The 23,852-nt window shown below is 42.9% G+C and overlaps 1 protein-coding gene across 2 annotated transcripts in view; it reads right to left on the bottom strand.

The window, feature by feature from the left end:
* Positions 1-916: 916 nt before the first annotated feature.
* Positions 917-23,852, bottom strand: part of ASMTL (acetylserotonin O-methyltransferase like) — a 140,313-nt gene continuing 117,377 nt past the window's right edge. The window contains exons 9-13 of one of the 2 annotated variants that reach the window (XM_075335461.1): positions 17,859-18,043; positions 11,902-12,019; positions 11,622-11,765; positions 2,355-2,477; positions 917-2,279 (exon numbers count right to left, since the gene is read on the bottom strand). In XM_075335461.1, the coding sequence (XP_075191576.1) occupies positions 2,074-2,279; positions 2,355-2,477; positions 11,622-11,765; positions 11,902-12,019; positions 17,859-18,043 (776 nt within the window). In that variant the 3' untranslated portion in view covers positions 917-2,073. The remainder of the gene's footprint in view (positions 2,280-2,354; positions 2,478-11,621; positions 11,766-11,901; positions 12,020-17,858; positions 18,044-23,852) is intronic. The other variant, XM_075335460.1, reaches the window with a different exon arrangement.

Below are 23,852 nucleotides of genomic sequence, written 5' to 3' on the forward strand. Positions count from 1 at the left end.
ATGAAAAACGCATGCGTTTGATGCCTTTTTCTCAAAAAGCATTGTTTACAATTCTCCCCTCTGCCAGAGGGTGCATTTTTTTCCGCGCTGAAAAAAAAGCAACGTGTGCACATAGCCTTAGAACATACAAGTGTTCTTGATTACAAACACTTGTATGTTCGAAATGTATCATGTGTGTTACGGTTTGAATATGGCGATAGTATAATTTCACCCCCCCTTTTTGGTTTTCAATTATGAAGAAATAAAAGAAAAAAATTTGAATTTTATATGGTGCTGAATTCCCGACCTTTTTTTCCTCATCCAAAAAAAGGTCTGGAATAAAGCTGTGTACCCAGACTGAGATGAAATTGGTGGTATAAAAAAAAAAAAAAAAGAAAAGACTAGGGTTGACCCTTTTTTTCTACATGTGAATGCTTGTAAATAATACATTATTTTTCTCTTTATATTCGTTCTTTCCAATCATCAATGCATTGACACCTGGGTCTCTGATTAAGGGTACTTTCACACTTGCGTTCAGCGCAGTCAGTTACTATGGAGAATAGCGCAGTCCGTTAACGCACTGCGCTATTCTCCATAGACTTGTATGGACGACGCACTGTAACGCAAGTGTCAGCGTTGCATCCGCTGGACGACGGGCGGAAGGAACGCAGCATGTAACTTTTGTTGAGCGGTAGAAACCTTTATTTTTCACTGTGCATGCTCATTTTTTTTTTTTTTAAAAAAAAACAAAAAAAAAACCACAAAAACTTTATTTTGTTTCTCAGTGGCCGAACGCTCAGCCGAGCGCCCGGCCGCCGACATGTGAGAGCGCTCAGCTGAGCGCCCGGCCGCCGGGTGAGCAGCTGATCGTTCAAAATAGTCTGCTGCCGGTAAAACTGTAAAGAAGAAAAAAAAAAAGCTTTCTGTTTTGTACGATCTGTTGCATCCGTTGTGCCATTATATTCAACGCATCCGTTGCATCCGTCACACAACGCAATGCAACGGATGCCGTTCAACGTAAGTGTGGAACTAGCCTAAGTCCAATCTATATCTTGTACATGCTATGCTTTCAACCAAAAAAACATGCAATGCTTTGTATGGAGTAATTTTTGTATAATTTACCATTCTTTGCTAGTTACCATACACCTTAGAGTTGTAAAAAAACGTTTTGCTGTCGGCTCTCTCCACCTTCCCCTGTACAGACGATTGGACCGGTCAGAAAATTACTCTTTAATGGCAAAGTGAAAAAACATTTCTATAAAGTGATCCACATACATGATTTTTATGAGACTAAAAACAAGTATCCCTCTTCATTAAAGTCAGTATTTAGCAGAGGCAGCACTGGGAACATCGCAGCCTGTCTGGACAGATCAGTATCAGTTTTGTCTTTAGGCAGAAGCTGTCCTATGTGCAAAGTGAAAGTGAAGTTTTGCTGAAAGCTTTTTTTTTTTCCCTTTTTAATTCCCTTTTTTCTGTCCACAAACTGAAATAACGTGCATAATCGTATGACCACAATGTATGGAAATGCTGGGGATTTTCTGTGTAGATCTGTAGATTATTGGTCCTTCTAGTGGGGGATTATATTTTTAGAATTGAGAAAATCTCATCCAAATGCTGTAATTTTTTTCTGAGCCTTGACTGAGCTGCGATCTGGATCTTACAATATGCAGTATGTCAATTTATGGACTGTAACAGCAGATTTTACCTTTTTTATTTTAGAGGGGTTAAATCCACTGTGAATACAGTTACAAATCAGTGATAAAATCTTCATGCTATGCATTCAGATTTATAGCAAACTCTACGTCCCATCCCTTGTGGACCCATCCTTACACCAGCACTAATGTTCCAGTTCAACACTCCATTTATTTCACACATCTGACATTCAGAATCAGCGTACAGACCGCAATGTCAAGACCGGCACCAGGTCTCCCAATCCAAACTCAGTCCCAAAGGCAAATCTGAGGCTGTTGTCTACGGGCTAGGAGTCCCGTGCAGTCAGTCCGGACATTGTGGTCTGTACTCAGACCGTGAATATCAGATTTATGACCCTGGCCTTAATTATTTGTCAATTAAAATTTACTCAGCCTGAAACAATTATCGTTTTACAGCTAAAATTGCATCTAGTAAATTGCCTGTACTTCTAATTTGTACACAATTAAATCCATGATTTTCTAGAAGCTTCTTGTATTCTGTGCCGCTTCTCTGCTTTCCGTCACCCATATTAAGAGACTGTAGAAGACCTCTAGGTTCCTTCATGTCTTCATCCAGGACAATTTCGGCAATGAGCACAGCACTCCGACCTAAAGTCAAATAGAAATCATGTAAAAATGGCCAGAATCCACTATATACTTTTATTGCACATGTACTGTGTTTACCTGGACAGCAGGCTGCAGAGACCTTCTTTAAAAGTAGGTTTAAGTTTCCCTCGGGCAAATCATGCAATATTCTTGAGAGGATGTATAGGTCAGCCTCAGGGAGTGGGTCTTCAAGAAAGTTACCTATTGCAGTAGTTAAAAGAAAAATGGTAAGTCTGGAAATAAAGTATGGAAAAAGAGAAACCGCGTCAGTCAATCTAATGCTGTAAAATCATCGGCGCACAGGGAGGAAATGACAGCCACAGAAGGATGGGGGACAAGTAAGCAACATACCACCATAACCAAAGTGTCTGCCATTGCTTTAAGCTGCCCACCTATACGTGACATAACACAAGTAATCAGGGGCGCTTCACAGGACTTCTACTATCCTTCCAAGTTGGACCGACGGACATTACAACCTTTATATGTATACCCATGGGTACCGGAGCTTATTGGATATAGCTGGCTACACACCAGGTACGGATTAATAGAAGAATGCTGAAACATACTGTATGTGATTGCTAATATATTTTGTGTTTCCATTCTTCAGAAAAACCACTGGTGAATAAAGATTTCAGCAACTTCCTTTTTCTGAATAACAGTTCCTTTTTCCTTGAAACCACAGAAGCTTACTGATGACAAGCTCACAGATGCTGCACCAACCATCCACATCCCAGAGGGATTTTGTACGTGAAACTTTACTTAGTACAAGAGCAGTAGGATGGAGTCCATTTAAAGGGGTTGTCAACAACTTAGACAACTTTCTTGTATGAAGTATTGCCCCATGTAAAATAACCCCCCCCCCATATACTAACCTCCTGGACCCATGTTGTTCTAGTCATGTCAGCATTTTGTCTTCTGATGCTCGCGTGACATAGGCTGCAGCGCTGACAAAACACTGCTGTCAGCAATCACTGAGGGGCTGCAGTGCTCACATCTTCCCTCACATGGAACGGTTTGGTCTGAGGCAAGTGCTGCTGTTGGGCTGCAGTGCTCACATAACATTACACTATCATCCGAGCCCAAGCAAACACAGCGCCAACATTACTGGAACGGCTCCGGTCTGAGAGGTGAGTATTTGGTGTTTTTGTTCTACACGAGTTGCTATCAAGTGGTGGACATTTTGCCATAAAGAGAATCTGTCAGCAAATTTTTGCTACTTCATCTGAGAGTAACATGATGTAGTCAAAGAGACTCTGAATCCAATGGTGTATCACTTAGAATACTGGCTGCAGCTGTTCTGACACAATCTGAATGTTTAGATTTAGCAAAGCAGCAGAGCAGAGAGCCATCCCGCCTACACCAGGCTCTCTATAGACATTCTAAATTGACAGTGAGGTGTCAGAGGAGGGGGTGTGCCGGACTGCTGTGTACTTGAAACTGTAGTCCAAACAATGATAATCACTAGGTTATAAAGTCTTTATTTTAAGCAAGCAAAAACACACAGCCTGATAAGAGAGGAATAGTTGATTTTTGTTTTCTTAACCCCCACAGCATACGGTCCTCAGATGAGCATAAAACCTGCTGACTGATTTCCTTTAAGGCTGAAAGACTAGTTTTATATAATTCTGTAAATAAAGATTTACACAAAGAAACCGGACAACTCATACAATGTTGTAACTTCATCAGTTAATAATACATAATTCAAACAAAGTGAGGACTTATAAATGTGAAAGATAAGTCTGTCATTAGCCATGTCACTGAATACCAGTTAGGATTTTGTACAAATTAAAAATATTAAAAATAAAGTAGGAAGAATGAGATAGGCCAAAGTGAAAGCTAAAAGGGGAAATGTGGGAATAGGGACATGCACTGGTCTTTCAGTAAAGATGCTATAGCAAATCTAGACACTCAGTAGTCTGCTGAAATTCTATCCAGTAGAATCAGATAGTCTGAATGACTTTAAAAGGTGTTCTTTTTCCAGATTTCGCAATACCGAATGGAATACACTGGTAGGCTATGTGCGCACTGGGAAATGGAATTTTCTTGAGAAAATTCCGCATGCTCTCAAAGATTACCGCACCCGCAGTAAAAAACCGCAGCAAACCGCACCCGAAAACCGCATGCGGTTTGCTGCGGTTTCACCACGGTATTGTTCGCGGTATTGCCGCGGTTTTGCCGCGTGCGGGTTGGGATGTGCTTTATTGCATTCAATGCAATAAAGCACATTGGAAAAAAAAAAAAAAACTCATTTAATTCTGAGATAGTAGATAGAGAGACTGAAGAATAGATAGAGGGATAGATAGATAGATAGATAGATAGATAGAGGACAGATCGCTGCATTTCCCACGGTCGGCAGTGAGTTCACATTACCGGCCGTGGGAAATGACCGGTAATTACCTCTGCTGTCTTCTGCATTCATTTAGCGCTGTGTCTGTGACAGTCGCGGCTGGATGTAAGCAGCGCAGGACGTCGGAGCTGTGGATTACGCCGGAGCTTTGGTGCGGGAGGGGTTAATAAAATGGTGAACGAGGCTTGTTTGTTTTATTTAAAATAAAGGATTTTTCGGTGTCTGCTTTATTCACTTTACTTACGGGTTGATCATGTCAGCTGTCACAGACGCTGCCATAATCAAGCCTGGAGTTAATGGCGGTGATCCACCACCATTAACCCCTTGTATTACCCTGCTGCCACTGCTACATGGCGGCAGGAAGAGCAGAGGACACGCCGATGCTGCCGCATAATGCATGCAACAGTGCCGGGGCAGCTGCGGCTGATATTCTCGGCTGCGGGAGGTGGGAGTGAGGCGGGGGACATTAACCCTGCCCCTCTCCCTCCCCAGCCTGAGAATACCGGGCCGCCGCTGTGTGCTTACCTCGGCTGGACGGTAAATATACAGCGGAGCCCACGTTCTTTGTTTTCTATATTTCCGTTTTCTTTCTATGTGTGTTCTATGTGTCTGTGTCTGTGATCGATGTCTGTGTGTGAGTGTGATCTGTGTGTTTACTCTCTGCACGGCTCCCTCTTCCTGTAATGACATCACTTCCCTGCAAAACCGCAGACAGGCGATGTACATTACCGGAGGTAAACCGCGAAATACCGCAGGGAATAATGTAGGAAAACGCAGTGAACCGCACAGAATTTGCTTCCTGCGTTATTCTCTGCGGGATTTCACGATTAACATTGCAGTCAATGGAGTGAAATCCCGCAGCGACTTGCGGAAAAGAATTGACATGCACTTATTTTTGCTGCGGGAATCCCGCAGCAAAACATGCAGCTGTCAAATTCCGCCTAGTGCGCACAGGATTTTTTTTTTGCCCATAGGTTTTGCTGGTGATTCACTGCAGAGATGTTATGAACATTTTCTGCAGCGAAACATGCAGCAAAACCGCAAAAAATCTGCGGCAAAATCCGGTAAGTGCGCACATAGCCTTACATTTGCTCACTTATCCCAATACAGATGGGGTACATACTTTAAAACTGCTTGTTAGAATGGCGGCATAATCTTAAAATTAATCCCTTAACGTCCGCAGGCTGTACTAGTACGTCCTAAGCGGCCATAGTGTAATCACCTGCGGCTGGTGCGAGAAGCTGCTGGTCATCCATGCCCACGTCAGCTGATTTGAACAGTTGACATGTGCCTTGCAGGGACGAGTGAATCCACGCCTGTTAACCCCTTAAATCGTGATGTCAAAATGTGACATCTCGATTTAAATCACCGCTGAGGTAAATCTTCACTTACTCTGCCCATCGGCGGCGCTGTGACGTGATCACTGTGAGCCGATGGTTGCCATGGTAGCACAGGGTCATGTGATGACGCCTGCAGCCATCATGATTCACTTCCTGTTTCACCAGGCTGAGTGCTGCCAGTAAGAAGAGGTGAGTATTTCTGGTGAACACAGCTGTGTAGCTGTGAACAACAGAAATGCAGCGATCGGACGGCTGTTCCTTATTTTCTCCTAGGGGGACTACTAAAATAAAACAATTTAAAAAAAACCTAAAAAGTACAAATTAAAGTTAAAGGGTTAAAAAAAATTAAAAAAATACACATTTAATATCGCTGCGCTCAGAAATGCCCGATCAAAATATAAAATCAATTAATCTGATCGGTAAACGGTGTAGTGGCAAAAAAAATTCCAAAAGCCAAAACTACGCTTTTTGGTAGCTACAAATGCTGCACAAGATCACATCTGCTCCATTCACGTGTTCTCAGGCTTCGAAAGCTCAGATTTCAAGATCCTGTGGATAGGGGATAGCTTTTTTTTTAAACAGCGGATTGTATGCTCCTTTTAGTTTTAGGGTTATGTCGCCGTTTTGACAAGAAGATTAAAAGTACTTGTTCATCTTAGGAAATACCTTTTTAATATCAGGCATGGAAAGAATCAAAAAGTATTACACCGCTGTTCTGCCATGGACTTTCAAAGCAAGACTCCACCAGACTGCACCAGACTCATAGGGTCTAAGAGCTCTATTTAACATAATAAAATCAAAATAACAGATCCACTTTAATGTGTCAGAATGATCCTCCCCCAGACGGGTTATATGGCCATTTTGCCCTCTGTATGAGTAAAGGTGGATATTATCTTTTAGTATGTTGCTCTCTGACTAAAAAAGGCTGTTTTAATCCATATGAAAAAGTCTCCAGTGCCCTTGGAGCGTCACTTTCCCAGCATCTGCCCTGTCTCTTCACCCATACCCTCCTTACAAACTACGCCGCAAAAGAGCTGTCAGCCACTCAAAGGAAAGTGTGACTGGGTGAGCAATACAGACATGTTACATGCGTAAAAAAGATGAACACTGCCAAGACAGAGGCCACATCATGTCCCAAGTGACCCTCCCGCCTTATAATAGTCAATGGCTCTCCTGGGGTTCCTGACAGAATCCTATATTTCTAGGTTTCCAGTGGGCACCCACACAGTGACCAGCAGAGAGCACTGTATATTTGTGAGCAATGCTTCTCCTAGAAAGAAGACGTTAAAAGGCAGAGGGAGGAGCTAGAGTTCTGCACCCTACTCCTCCTTCTATCTACACTAGAAATAGGGCTGATGCTGTCACATCAGGAGTGCGGTGAAATGAACATCTGTCTATGCTTAGTGGTGCTGACAGGAATAGTAGACATGTGTCACACTGTTTGGCTTTCCAACATATCTGTTGTATGTCATCCCTCTGCATTTGTGTATTGTGTGTGTTGCGTCATTTGACCTCTTTCACCCCTGTGCACTGTCTTTTCCTTTTTGTGTGCTGTATATTTGTATCTGGTGTTGTGTTTCTTGATCAGTGTTCACTATGTGGTGTCTCCCCTGTGTGCGGTGTGTGAGTTTACACTATATTGTCTCTTGTAAACTGGTCAGTGCCGTCACGTCTCTTTGCTCGCCGCAACATTGCTCAAGGCATGGCGATGTCCGGCAAAGGCGGACATACCCGGCCACGCCTCCTTACTGCTCCGTGGCATCGCAAATGTGTAATTTAAAACCCCAACACCTCATTATACCTGGATGTGGTATGGGTAGCACAATGTGAGACTGGGAACAGAATTGTGCTTACTCGGCCCACAATTTGGGTTCTGCCTGCACTGTTGTCCCTGGTTATCATGGCTAAGATGTGGGCATGAACTGCGGCTGTGCAACTGACAGTGCCGCAGTGCATTGTGGGATATGGTTAAATCCACAACTGGCATATATGTATGTAGAAAGAATCTCATCAGTATCAGCTGCCATCTCCTATCTCAGTAATGGGAAAGTCTTCCCCGAATACAGATTTTACCTCAGAATTGAGATACCGTATTTTCAGCATTGTGAGATGCACTTTTTTTCCCAAAAAACTGGGGGTAAAATGGGGGTGCATCTTACAAAACGGATATGGCTTACCGGGGCAGCGGTGGTGAAGTGGAGTCATAGGAAACAGGGTCAGAGGACACGCACGGGGGTGTCGTGGTGGGTGGCACTGATCTGAGGGAGGGCTGTGAGAATGTCACAGGACAGGGTGTCTCAAAGGCGAGTGCATTGAGCTGGCTGCGGGCTGTGCTTCATTGAATCGCCAGTGGTTGACACAATGAACTTCAAGAAAATGGCGGGGGAGGCGGCGTGTGTGCAGATTGACGCGATTGACTATCTGCGCACGCGCCACCTCCGCAAACATTTTCTTGAAGTCCATCTCATCAACCGCAGGCGATTCAATGGAGGTTGCAGTCAGCTCAATATACCCAACCGCCGAAACACCCCATTCTGTGTCACCCATGCAGCCCGCCTGCAGATCAATGGTTTGAATGTGGAAGGAAGAGTTTATTTCTTTTATTTATGAATCATACTGGGGCAGTTAGTAAGGGGTTTTCCGGTGAAAAGACAACCTTTTTAAACCATTGACAGGGCAATTTTTCACTTTTCTGCTTTAGTTTTTTTTTTCTCCCTTTACTCCAATAGTCATAACTTTTTGCCTATCTATACCTCTGTTTTAGTGATAATATATGTGCGAATGTAGCACATCTATGGTCATTTCAATACATACCAGTTATTTTGGTGGAGACTAACTGAATGTATGACTTCTGACCCCGAGGAATTGTTCAGGGCAGTACACAGAAAAGCTCTTATGTCTCCAGACTGTATTCTTTACGCCAGAATCTCCCGTTAAAGGCCACACTTCACCAAAGCAGCTGAGTAGTCAGAGAATAGCCGCTTATTTCAGGAAGGCTTATCTTGTATTCCAGGCTTCCTCAGGCTCCAGAAAAAAAAAAAATAAGAAAAGACTGGGAATACGACTCTTACAGAAGCGTACGGACTGGCATAGTGTTATTATAGTGGTTTCCCTTCCTAATAGGGAAAAACTAGCCAAAAACAACATTGTAATGTTGTGAGAAACTCCAAGTTCCCAACCGAGCGACATCACAATTTACACACGCTAAAAAGCTATTACCTCGATTTACCTCCATGTGTTCATGACCAATATTGGACAGAACTCAAATTCTCATCTAAGCCATTCAGGGCGCCCAGCACAGGGGCAGGATTGCTGAACAGATGATACACTGTTTCCATAACTCATTCTTTATTTGTGCCTTTTTATAGTAAATTATATTACTTCTCAGGGTTATTATAGCCGTGTAGCTGCTTAATATGTGTGGCCCTTTGTTTCAAAGGAATGTATGCAAGAAATTTGTATTTAACACTAAATCATGATGTTTTGCTACATTTTGAGTGGCCTTATTTTTAAATTACATTTTTTATTCCTTTTTTGTTAAATCCTAATAATAAAGCCTTTTATTTTCTCAATAGTGAAAAACATTTTTTAATGGACTCTTTTGTAGCATCAGTTTTTTTTATCTATGTAAGAAAGAAGAAGCTAAGATTTATTTTTTCCTAAGTAAAATAACAGGCACAACACAGATGACATCCATGATGTGTCGTCGCAAAAATAAAAGACCTGAGGGATAACGATTTTAAATCTTTATTTTAAATTTAAAGTGCCCGATTCATCAAAGCCTTTGACAAATCGAGAATTTTGGCACGAAAAGAGACTGCGCTAAAATGTTGAGACTTATGGCATTCTCATGCCAGTTTCATTCCACTCAGACAAGATACATGGAGCTGGTGCAGGACAGGGACGTGGCAACCCCCGACAAATTCATGACAAGCAACAACGTTCCTTACTCCAGTCCGTGTATAATGTTTTTTCCTTGCTTTCCAGTACACTATTTGGTAAAACTAATGGTTTAAAGGGAACTTGTTAGGTGCAATATGCACCCAGAACCACGAGCAGTTCTGAGTGCATATTACTAATCCCTGCCTAACCGTAAAAAGTTAGCTCCCCGGCCAGTCACCCCCATTAGCATGTTCGTACGCTCCTGTGGGCGTGCTGTCATACTAATGAATGTGCAGCGTCACAGGATGGATCTCACTCACTTCTCCATCGCATCCTACACTGGATTTCGGCTCAGTGGGCATGATCCCAGAGGTTCGGCCATGCGCACTACTTCAGTTTGAAGCCAGGACACATACACCCGGCTTCATAGTGCGCATGACCCACACTCCGGGGTCATTCGCACTGAGCCGAAATGCCCCGTCAGACGTGATGGCGGCGGAGAGGTGAGTGAGATCATCCTGTGACGCTGCGTGTTCATTAGCATGTCCCTGTGGGCATGCTAACATGTTAACGGGGGCGACTGGCCGGGAAACTAACGCCCAGGGGACTAGTGCCCCGCTCATTAGCATACGGTAAAAGATCTTTCGAAATAGTTTCTAAAGAAGAGGGTGTGGGACGCCATTTGCTTTTGTCTACTGTTCCCCTGTAGGTATATTGTTGCGATTATGTTTTTTCATGGTTAGTTGTAGCCATTATAAACCGCACACTTGTCTAACCATTTTGTACTCTCAATCTATGCATATCTATTATTCTTTTTTCAATACAGGGTGATTTTTTGCATGATTCTTTGACTTGGTGTTCCAAACATAAAAAAAAAAAAATTGATACATATTTACCCTTTGAGGGGTCCGTTTGTTAGAGACATCCTGTCTATGTTGGTATTTTTAATGTTTTCTATTCAATAAAAATTGGTTTTATATGCAAATCGCATAATCTGTTGGTGAGTTATATTGAAGTGCAGAATAGATTAATCTCAACTAAAAGCCTAGATCCTTTGAGTTGGAATAGTAGCTTTGTTATTTAGAGGCGGGAAAAAAAATTGAAGCAAAAAATGTGGTAAAAATCTTCACAGTCATTTACGATCACTGACCTTGGTGCCAAGACGTAACCGGGATTATTGGTGTGGAGAGTAGTGAATATTCATTTTCTTCAATGGTGGACACACATGATCGCCCCAGCTGTCGGCGACTGGCAGCAGCGACCCTGTTCCTGCCTCCAGTGACCTATCTTCACCGCCGCTGCCCTACAGCAAGCCAGGTTCGCATTCTACTCAGATTACTCTATGGTGTATCGCGAGGGCAGTGCAATTCTCACATCAGCCGGCAACGGAGGAGATAGGGAGATAAATCCCTCCCTCCCCCCTGCAGCTGTAGTCTGATCGCACGATCGGACCACAGTCGCATGACACTTGTCTCACGCTGTGCTGCAACCACGTGCCGAGTGTCATACTAAAATCCCCGTGTGGCCTCAGCCCAAGATGCACGCCCGCTTTCCTAACAAATTAGGGTGAAAAAAAGTGTCTTATAATCCGAAAAATACAGTAAATGTTTTTTTTTATACATGAAAATCACCAATGACAACTTGATGGCAAAAACTGAAACACTGATAAAACTCGGACTGCTTTTTTGTGTTTGTGAAAAATCACTCAAGCACTCTGCGGAGGTCAGTCACTTTGATAAGTTGTAGAATAGGATGACTTGGTGTGGGTAATGTTACCTGAAGTGAATGTCACACGACTGGAATCGCATCCGTCAGGCTGGAACTTAGAACTATGTTTAATAACTTCAGGAAGGTCATAAACATTAACTTTCATTTCTGGGTATGTCCAGACCAGTTCATGAGCAATCGCACCAGTGCAGCCTTAAGACAGAAAGAGAAATTAACAGAATCAAATTAAAAGGTCAACTGTAAAAAAAAAAAAAAGTCCATCATGGCAGCCAGCATGCAGACATATATTCTGAAAACAGAAAAAAAAATGCAGATCACGGATTCATACCTCCTAAATCACATGCGGAGCTGTACTTCGAAAGGTCAAATGCTGTCACTATGTCTCCTGCAGCGATTTTGAGTGTACAGTGAATTACCCGCATGAAGCGCTCTTTGAATTCAGGTCCCTTGTAAGAAGAGTAACAATATTCAGTGGCAAATCACTAAACAACATTGGGCTAACAGTAACAAATTATTATTTTTTATCATTCAACATGCAATGCATGATATTTCTTAAAGGGAATGTCACGCACAAACTTGGGGACGGTCCGGTGCACAGCGAGACACGCAACAAACAAGGAGTTCACCACAACTAACAAGGGATACACCGGGGACAATTTAACAATGCTGTGCCCTGGCGCTAGGGAAGGGGATAATGGCCCTGGCCAGGGCATGCGCAGAACGGTGGAGTCAGAGGGGAAAGCGCGGGCACGAGATTATGGGCAGGAGCTTGCTGATGAAAATCACAGCGCCGCCCATAATCTCGTGCCTGCGCAACGTCACCAGCGGTCCCACTGTGCACAATCCAGTTAGTGGCACGGCGCATGCACGAGATCTCGGACGCACTGGGCGGCGTCCTGAGGTATGTAAATGAGCGTTGGGGGATGGCCTAAAGCGGCAGGAGGGACAGTAACGGACAACAGACAGCCCGCCACCATGGTAGAATTAACAAGATTTTCAAACTGAAGCACTTTATAAACTATTTATTTTGATCTAAAAAGGGGCAGAATAACTATAGGAACCTTGCTAGAATGCAGCCCAAGAGCTGCAGAAGGGGAAACTTTTAGGTTTAGGGCAAAATTTCTGCTGACAGGTTCCCTTTAATATCCAACATGAGAATAAGTGCAGATATAATGTGGGCACCTGATGAGTAGTCATTTGGATCTACTCAATGTGCCTTAAATGATCCTACAATCTGAATTAAAGAAAAAACAAATCACACATGAAGTATAATGGGAAAGGGGTGAGGTTTCTCATTGTGGAGAGCACAGTCAGCTTAAGGAGACAGGAACTCTAGCGTCAATGATTGCTTTTTCCAATAGGCAGCACTAGAGTTTATGACCTCTTCTTCTCTGAAGAGAATATTGGCATATTCACACATGACAAATGTTAAATACAATACATCCCAATGTGACCTCATATTTAAGCAAAAGATTCCGCATTCAGCTATCCATCTATTTTCACAATATGGCAGCTGCCATTTGACTTTTAAGAACACTCTCCACATAGAAGTCAGACACACACCCCACCTCTTCTGATGGACCAGCACGGATGACATTGGGGCTCCGTCCCACCAGTCTGTATCTTCTTCTGTGGGATGGCTGGTGGTTGTGGGGGGAGAGTGGGTGGGGGGGGGGGGGGGGGCGCGAGTCACAGACAGGCAGAAGAAATGTTCATGAAGAGTGAACAAGAAATATTTACTAGAGGATTGCCATGAAAAGTCAAGTTTTCAATTTGAATTACAGGGTCGATGGAGGGAAAGGTTTAACAGCACCAAATAGGAAATTATGTCATGAAGCCATCAAATATGAATGAAGGGGCCTCCAAACTCTTCACGCATGGCAAATGTTAAAGAAGAGGACTGGGCAGTTTGATTTCATCTGACAGGTCCCTCTGTGCCCACAGAGATCAGCAGTCGTCAGAAGTGATAATCACCTTTAGTCCCACTTCCCTACTAAGGGTAAAGATACATTCAGCCAATGTATCTGTGGGTAAAAAAAAAGCCACCAGGTAACTAATGTGTATGGCCAGTAATGGACAATGTTTTCTTAGACACATGGACTACAAGTGCCCACTAGAAACAACAGATAGTGACTGACTACTATCTACATGCTGCATCCCACAGTCACAGTATGTAGCAACCGCTGATCATCGGGGTTCCACCGCCTGGGAGCGCTACTGTCAGATTTCTGCTATGGCACCTGCTCGCTAAAATGGGGTACAGTTAGGCATTTAAAGAATTAGATTTCTTCAAAAATCTTAAGGTTTTTCTCAAAATATAGGACATGGGGAAAGTTACTATGTGCCTAAGAGAATCCACCAGGACATTAAGGGAGGAGTGAAGTATATGTGGCTTACATCCAAATCCGCTGATAATCCAAGAAAAAACAATTATAGACAATTACTTAGCATAAATGCATTGAAACAAAGCATTTGGCCTAAAGAATTTCCTGACATTGTATAAAAGCTTGCACCATATTCTGTCATGTCACTGCACAGCAACCCTTAACAAAACGTATTGATATTCATAGGTCGGGGTATTGAGGTAGAGATGCAAGTGAAATCCAAAAAAGGGACATTTTAGGTTAACTGCTCTAAAGTCGTTGAGGGTCACGGATTTTGTGACGCACATCCGGCCGCTGTAGCGATGTTGTTGCGTGTGACACCGATGAGCGATTTTGCATCGTCGCAAAAACGTGCAAAATTGCTCATCGGTGACATGGGGGTCCATTCTCAATTATCGTTACTGCAGTAGTAACGAAGTTGTTCGTCGTTCCTGCGGCAGCACACATCGCTCCGTGTGACACCGCAGGAACGAGGAAGCTCTCCTTACCTGCCTCCCGGCCACAATGCGGAAGGAAGGAGGTGGGCGGGATGTTACGTCCCGCTCATTTCCGCCCCTCCGCTGCTATTGGGCGGCCGCTCAGTGACTTCGCTGTGATGCCGCACGGACCGCCCCCTTAGAAAGGTGGCGGTTCGCCGGTCACAGCGACGTCGCCGGGCAGGTAGGTATGTGTGACGGGTCTGGGCGATGTTGTGCGGCACGGGCAGCGATTTGCCCGTGTCGCACAACAGATGGGGGCGGGTACCCACACTAGCGATATTGGGACCGATATCGCAGTGTGTAAAGCGGCCTTAAGGCCTCAACATGGGCTGGCGTACATGGAGACACAGGCCCAACTGTTCAGACGCCGGCCAGTGCAAAGCTAGATGGACTAAATGCCAACTCAAAGAAGGGGAACCACACCATTGTTTGTACAAAGTACAAGAAACTAAAAGAAAAACCAGAGAAATGAACCGAACAATAATTTGATATAAGTGCAGGTACAGAGTGACACATGAGAGCTTCCCGGGACTATCATAAAAATTCCAAAACATTCCTGTGCTGAGATAATCATATACATGGTCCCCTGCTATGTACTGTGTAATGGCAGTGTCTGACCGTACAGGAACATGGTCTGATCATACCACATCTCCTGGGCTGGAGAGGAAGCAAAACAGTATACAGAAATCAGCACAGGATCACAGCTGATTCTTTTTGTGAGGTAAAACATTTAACCTACCGGTTTTTAAAAAATGTTTTACTTCAAAGAAAGAATAATTTGAAATCCCATACTACAACGTCTTTATACTTTTTTACCTCCTTCCCGGCCCAGGAGATGTGGTATGATCAGACCATGTCCCTGAACGGTCAGACACAGCCATTACACAGTACACAGCAGGGACACATATATAAGATCTCCGCACAGGAACTTTTTTTTTTTTTTTTTTTTTTCAAACACATCCAATTGTGGAACTTGTTATTCCAAATTTTAATGATTAAAATTAACTTTGTTTACTAAAGCATTAAAAGGGTTTTCCTTCGAAGAAAAAGACATTTTGGACAATTGTAACTTTCAACATTATTATAGAAGTTTGGGGAAAGACCTTCTCTATTCCTGCAGGACTGTGTCCCAGTAAAAAAACAAAGCTCCTAATGGCAGTGTTGGGAGCCAAGCAGGACGGATCCGGATGAGGGGGGAGGGGAGTCTGTCGTTGAAGAATTTGACCTCAACCCCATTGAATATGGGATAAACTTGAACAGAGATTGCAATCTTGGTCCTCTCATCCAACGTCAGTGTCTAACCTCAGAAATGCTCCTCTGGATAAATAGAAAATAATTCACACAGACCTGTTCTTAATTTTATAGAAAGACTTTCCAGAAGCGTTAAAGTAGAAAAGGAGGGACCAACTCCATAGTAATGTCTTTGGATATAGAATGGGTTGTCATAAAAGCTCCTGTAGGTGTAATATGTAGGAGTCCCAATACTTCTGGCACTATAGACCATATAAGTTAGAGACCATTATTAGTATTTGACCTAGAATATTTCCTCTGTAAACGGCTATTGTTCTTGTATCGTAAAATATATGTAAAGTTTCCAGTACAAAGCAAAAATGTAAAAATCTTGAGCGCGCTCTAGTGGCACAACGTCGTGGTGCAATCAGAACAAATCAGAATGATGCACATCTTGCTGAGCTTACATCAGATTTCATTTCAAATGGTTATAAGGATGGGATTCTCTGATTTGCCAAATTCAATACTGCATTGTCAATTTGCAAACAAGCAACAGAATAGAATACTCAGGACTCCAAATGTGGCATTGTATGCATTTCACTAAATGGTCATGCAATATAATATATACGGAAATGTTGTAATCCTGACATTCTGAACTTGTGTGGTCCATTAGGCTGGAGAAGCAATGACCCAACATGGCGGACAATATTCCATTATGGTACATACAGTCATGGCCGTAAGTGTTGGAACCCTTAAAATTGTTTCAGAAAATGAAGTTTTTCTCCCAGAAAATTATTACTATTACACGTTCTGTCATACACATGTTCAGTTCATTTATGTGTATTGAAACAGCAGACACACAAAAAACAAAAAAAAAAAAAAAGACTAAAAAAGCCAAATTGGACACAAAGCATCAAAGATGGGCAAGATAAAATTGTTGGCACCTTTCTAAAATTGTGGATAAAAAAAAACTGAGAACGAGCAGCAAATGCTCGAAACAAACTCACCTGTGGCAGGGAACAGGGATGGGCAATATGCAAATCACACCTGAAACCAAAATTCCTTTGAATGCTCCTCCAGAAGTATCATGTATTTGGCTCAAGCCATCTTTCCAACAACTCTGACTTGGCGCTGCTGAAGAAAAGCCTCCCCACAGCATGGTGCTGCAACCACTATATTTGACAGTGAGAATAGGGTTTCAGTGTGATATGCAGCGTTAGTTTCCAACCACACCGAACTTTTTTTGATTGAATTCAAAAATACTATAACTTTGTCAAATCTGACCAGATTGCCTTCTTCCACATGCTAGTTGTATACTCTTCATCGCTTTCTGCAGCCTGCAAAATGGACTTCTTATGGCTCTCTTTCCAAAATGGCTTGTTTTCTTGTTGCACTTCGATTTGTACATTATACAACTCGCAGTTGTCCTGTGGACTTGGCACACACTTTCCCACCTGAGCTGTGAATCTGAAGCTCCTCCAGACTGACCATGGGCCTCTTGGCTGCTTCGCTATTTAGTGCTTTCCTTGCTTTGGATGTCAGTTTAGGTGGACAGCCATGTCTTGTAAGGTTTGCAAGTGTACGTTATTCTTTCCAGTTTTAGATGATGGATTCCTCCATTAAATATTCAGAGCTATTTTGTTTTGCTTTAACCGAACCCCGCTTTACTTTTCGCCATGCTTATCCATGGCCTATCCGGTGTGTGCCTTTGTTTTCATGATGCGGTTTGATCCTTAATGGTATCAAACAAACCTCTGAGTACAGCAGTACTTATACTGAGAATAAATTGCACACAGATGGACTTAATTTACTAACTAGGTGACTTCCGGTTACTCAAAACTAAGGGTATCGAACTAAAGGGGGTTGAATATAAATGCACATCACAATTTTCAGACTTATATTTACACTTCACAAATACTACCTTTAACATTATGGGGAAACAGAACAGAAAAAGAAATAAGTGCGGTACAGACTTTCTACAGAGCTCCACATGCCTCACGCCACCAATGAAACAAAACGAGTCACGGCAAAAGTAGGACAAGCATCGGGTTTTTTGACTGTACATGAGAAAGGTTTAGTCACATTTAATCTTGTTGGTGAAGGTTCGCTTTAAAATAAAGTAAGGTTTCAGGAGACTGTTAAAACTGAATATAGGAACAATACACGACCCAAAAAGGTTCTCTCATGTTTACCTTGTCACATGTTTTATGACCGGCTTGATGATGATGATGATGATGGCTTCCTCCTTCAACTATGGTGGATTCCAGATGTGTAAAATGGGACCACGTATGGTCATTGGAGAATAGAATATATTCATGGACTGAAAATTCTGCATCTGAAACCAGATATGTATTGGCTAATTCTGTGTTACTATAAACTAAAAAGAGAAAAGAAGAAATAATGTAATTGTCACATCACATAGCAGATTTTTATACAGTTCGAAACGGCCATATTTTCTAAAAAATAAGACAGAGGCTTATATCCTCACACCATGCCAGAGGTGCAAACACTGTGCAGCACACCGAACATAGACATTGCACTAGGTAAACTAAAGGAGGACGGCCTCCCTCCCCACTTATTTCAGTCTAACACGCCGGCCTTGAAGCAAATGAGTTTACCGACATGTTTCACACCGAGCTTTCTCGCATTTCTATATTACACAGCCAACAGCAATTAGATTACATACATGTATCCATTTTTCCTTCTATAAAATAAAAGAGAAATCACATTCCAATCAAATTCTATGTGACGAGAGCATCCATCCTAATGAGTGCCACATTAAAAAGTCAGACTGAAATAAAAGTATAACATTTAGAGTATGGATATCCCCTCCACTTGGGATGCCCTGCACTTGCTTACCCGATGGCAGTCAGAAGAGGGGATGGGTTAGTCAGGGTAAGCAAGTCCAACGTACCCCACCCTTCTATGAGTGGCTGACGGGATGCTGTGCAGGGGAACTTTCACCAGCCAGCCTCCAATTCCCACTGAGGAGGAGGCAGGGACACAGCTCTCCTTCTAAACCCAAATGGGCCTGATTTATCAAAGCTTTTACGAAAAGCTTTGAAATGTCGCATGTCATGACTGTATCTAGCTCAGGTGCAGACCCCCAGTGAATCTGGTGTCAGAAGGTCACAGCGCCTTGCCGCTGGCAGGTTCACTGCAGTCACTTGTTAACATCTGTTTGCTTGTGGTGCTGTAAGAGTTAAGCACCCTTTCCTGCCTGGCTGCAGCTGCCAATCTCAGGTGTGGCTCTTTGGGATAACTCCCCTTCCCTATTTAAGTCATGTGATCTGATCACATGATGCCTGTGATAGAAATGAGGATTCAGTTTCTATGTGATCCACTTTACAAAGAGCCTACTCTGGAAGAAGTCTGTGGTGTTGTGTGCAGCAGTGGTGTTTGCTGCACTGAAGCCGCCTGGAGTGTCTTTTCCTTAGCGTGTTTATTTCCCCTGTTTGTATGCCTTTCCTTGTTTCTATATTGTAGTAGTGAGTCTAGTGATTTTGTCAGCCTACGTACTAGTCAGGGTGCATGGACGGCTAGCTGAGGACCTAAGGTATCCAGCTTGGCGACTGGTTGCAAGAAACTGTACAGGGACGCCAGGGAGCTCAGCAGTCCGCTTGAGGTGAGTTCAGGATGTGCCCCCTCGCCCCCCTCCCTAGCGACAGGGACCTCCGTTGTAACGTGGACCCTGTGTTCCGTGTGTTGTAACAACATCTGGGGGTTTACCAGGTACTGGGTAGACCATACTCGTCACGTACGTGACATTCAATTATTTTGGTTCAACTGGAGACTGTGCTAAAATTATGTTTTTGTCTTTCTCACGCCATTTTTGCCCAGCTCAGACAAAGGGGGTGGGGCTGGAGCAGGATGGGGATATGGTGACCGCAACTCATCAAATTCATGAGCAGCAGTGGCGGTCGATATGAAACAAATCTTACTCCAGCAGGGACTGGAGTAGAGTTTGTGGCAAGGCGCACGCCACTCGTCCGGTGCTCGATTCATGCGGAGGCATACACATCTCCATGAATCAGGAGCGTCTGACCCCAGGACGGCCTCTCACCAAGACCGACGTAAACAACTTAATTCTTGATGGATAGGGCTCTATGTGTCCAGTGTATTCTTTCATCACTACTATTAATATTGGGGCAGTACTATGTTGTACTTTTATTGGCTAGTACAATCTGTTGTCAAATGTGCTTTATAGAAGACCCATCACAAATTAAACCATTTATCAATAATTAAATGTATTTATGTGTTTATGTTAGATAGAAATTTACTTTTGTAAATTTGTACCCATCTAAAAAACAATTTTTGAAATCACTTTGTTTTTGCTAAAGGTAATCTGTCACTGGACTGCTGAGAGCAGCACGATGTAGGGGTAGAGACCCTGATTCCAGCGATGTGTCACTTAAAGAACTGCATGCTGTCATTCTGATAAAATCACTTTTCTCTGCTGCAGATCTCCTGGGTCGCTTAATGCTGCACTCTGTATGACCCCTGCTACACCACTGATTGGTAAAAAGCTGCTAATCAGTGTTGGATGCGTGGTTACAAAGTACAGTTGACTAGGAGGCATATGACAACTAGTCTGCTAGTGATAATCTCTTCTAATACAACAGTGAATTTACTGAAACAAGAGACTAGGAAGTGACATTACCAGAATCAGGGTCTCAGCCCCTACATCAGATTGAATAGCAAAATCCTATTGACAGATTCCCTTTAAAAAAAAACACACCAGTCTTGTTTATGGCATGGCTTCTCAGGTTTCTCTGTACACTACACATGCTTCTAAAGCAAAGGCCCAAGGACTGCTGCGTTCCTCTCTGCATCAATATCAGTACACTGCTCTGTGCTAAGCTGGCAAGATCACACTGTGCATTGGAATGAAGGAGAAATATCCTGCTACTATGGGGCCATATAGTAGGCCGATATTAGGGCAGGTGTCACTGCCACTGCTCTTCACTCAGCAGGATTGTCAAACTAGGTCTGCTCTAAGCAGCGTGATTTTATAACTTGTGAGATCACAAGTGGAGAAAGTATGGAGAATGAAGGAGAATTGTTCTGCCATTGCCGGGCCATAGTGTTACTTTATTACAGCAGGTGTCAGTGCGGCTGTGCTTCACTCAGCAGGATTGTCAGTGCTGTAAATGGCGTGATCCCATGCGGGATTATAGCAGAGAGCTGTGTATATGAGACGGACAGACTGAAGAGCAGCAGTAACACCGCTCCTAAAAGGGAAACGATGACCCCCACAGTAGTGCAAACATTCTCCTGCAGTTCACAGCACCGCCCCAGAGAGCGAGCTCTTGGGACAATTTGTGAGCGCTCGCTGTTAGCGGGAGACAATCATGTTCTGCGCAGTCAGGTCTGGCGGTGACTTTCCACAGTCAGCAATCTGCATATCAAGTGTGAGCAAATTGTGGTATGGTAGGCAGATTACTTCCTAATTTTTTTTTTAGGTTATTCCCCCCCCCCCCATCAGTGATCTAATAAAAAAAAAGGAGAGGTGAACCTCATTTCCCCATGTTTCATCAATAAAGTTCCGCTCTCCTTCTTTCCAAAATTATGATATGCATAAAAGTCATATACACACACATATCATAAATATAAATATAAATAAATATATATATATATATATATATATATATATATATATATATATATATATATATATATATATATATATATATTATATATATATATATATATATATATATATATATATACACACATACACATATATATATTATATATCTCTCTATCTCAATAAAAATATTGAAATCCAAAAAAGGAGGGGTGAAAATGGATTCAGATTTGTGCTCCATTACAGATTGGGGACAAATGATTGAACTGATCTGTAAGTCTTCATTGAGTAGCAGGTTACAGAGTACAAATACTGAGGATACATATATGCCCATTGTAAAGCAAATCAGTACGCTCGCTATGACTGCTATTTTCCATCAAGGTCCCTTTTAGACAGCATTTATTCATAACATCTTTAAAAACACCTACACAGCGACGTGTCCCTGAAAATTATTTAAATACAGTCGACAACAATGTAATGTCATAAAGGAGGCAGACAGAGTCACGGCTGCTACAACCATGCGCTCGTCCTTACTAGCAGAATGCACTCCCGACCAAAGTGACAACATATTCTAATAGCGGTTATCACTGTCCCATGCTTAACAATATATATTTTATTCCTAGAAAAACCCAAAAAGAAGGCAACAAATCTAAAATCCAGAAAAAGCGAGGATCCTACAATTCAGCTCTCTCTATGGAGCCCAGCTCAAGATTTCACACTGGCCACTTTAATGCTCCAACTTCCTGTTTCAGGAAACAACACATGTACAGAGACACTAGGTTCAGATTCTTACCATATTTTTTGTAATGAGTGTAATGAGTATGTGCAGTGGTCATTGTGAAAAGGTGGAGAGCAGGGTCAGGTGTGACCTCGCCAATTGGGATTGCTGGATCCTTTGTATATAGGGGCAATACAAGTTATTGAAATCCTGCCTCTGATAAGGAACCTTGTTGAAAACTCGTCATCTCTCCAGAGATGACACCCACTTAAGTGGTGAAAACATTTAAAAAAAAAAAAAAAAGTAAAAAAATAAAAAAATTAAAATATTACTTTGAGTCCTTATTTTCGATATTTCGCCACAAAGAGTTAATAAAAGTTAGTTAAATTATGTAATATATATATATTATATATATATATTAAAAAAAAAAAAAAAAAAAAAAAACACACACACAACATAACAGGAATAAAACTAAACCCATAAGGCCAATGTCACATTTGTGAATGACTCATGTGAGAACTGAATCACAACTCCCGGCACAGAGTACACTGAAAGCTGCCAATCAGTGGTGAGGGCAGGGTTATACAGATTTCAGCATTCAAAGATCTGCAGCAGATAGACAATAACTAGCAGAACAGCGGCAAACAGCCCAGTAAGTGATACATCACTGGAATCAGGATATCTGCCGCTTAATTACGCTGCTCTCAGCCTTTTGAGGCTAAAATAAGGGGATATCAGAGTGCAGAAATTAAATTACAGGAGACCTCCACCAGTCAGACTGAAGAAATAAATCACCGATTTAGTTACACACAATGGTTGGTGACAGCCATCTCCCTCTATGGTGCTGGAACGGTAATAATGGCAGTGCACAATGGCACGGCTAGCACTAACAGACACTGACACACATTCAGACCCCTACAAGACTATGAAGACTTCTGGGACGTTCATGTGTTATACTCTGCCAGCAGCTTAGAGAACCCGTCATAAGAAATACAGGTATTTGCCTAAAGCCACAGGACTAAATTAAGTAATACAAATATAACAGGAGTCAAACAGAATGTGTTAGAGAACATGCAGGTTACGGTTATGTGGATTTTGGCAGATTAAAGGGGTTATCCGGCTTATTTTGACTTTTTCTTGTCATTAAACTATTGGGCTACGTTGGGGCAGGTAAGTAGATAGTAACTACCTACCTGCCCTGCTGTCAGCCCCTCTCCCCGGCTCAGAGTGGTCATGTGACCGCTCCTACCATGATTTTGCTGCTTCATGTGATGTCACGACAAGTGCAGGAGCTTCTGTGCCTGTCCAGTCGACGGGCAGCACAAGCGACATCATGTACCCACCCTGCTTGGCAGGTACAGTGCGTGGTGTCCCCACCCCCTTCCCTGCACCCTTAAACACATTCCATAGTGAAGGGGTCTCGTTGCCTGTACGCTGCATGCAGCACCCATGCTGCTGGCAGCGCACAGGCAAATGCCCCCCCCTGCTGAACGCGGCCTGTGCTGGGGGCTCGTACAGTCAGCGTTGTATATCAGATGCCAGATTCCAGCGCGCTCTGCAGAGCCTCTGTATACAGCGATGATTAGTCGCCGGCCAATCAGAGGCAGCAGCAGATCACTGGAGAAGCTGTATACAGACCTCGGCTCTGCACCATGCCTGGAGATCAGTCATCTGATATACAGCGCTGACTGCACGGCCCCTGCACAGGCCTCGATCAACAAGGAGGGGGCTGTGGCCGCAAGAGGCAGGACACCGAGAGAACGAGGAGAGGTTAAGAGTATTTGTTTGTTTTTTTTATGTGTGAAGACTGACAGACTAGGGGGCAATTCTACAAGACAGCACTGCGACAAGAAGAGGAGCCCAAGGGGACATTACTACAGG

This window comes from Anomaloglossus baeobatrachus, chromosome 2 (genome assembly GCF_048569485.1).
Source record: "Anomaloglossus baeobatrachus isolate aAnoBae1 chromosome 2, aAnoBae1.hap1, whole genome shotgun sequence".
Taxonomy (NCBI): domain Eukaryota; kingdom Metazoa; phylum Chordata; class Amphibia; order Anura; family Aromobatidae; genus Anomaloglossus; species Anomaloglossus baeobatrachus.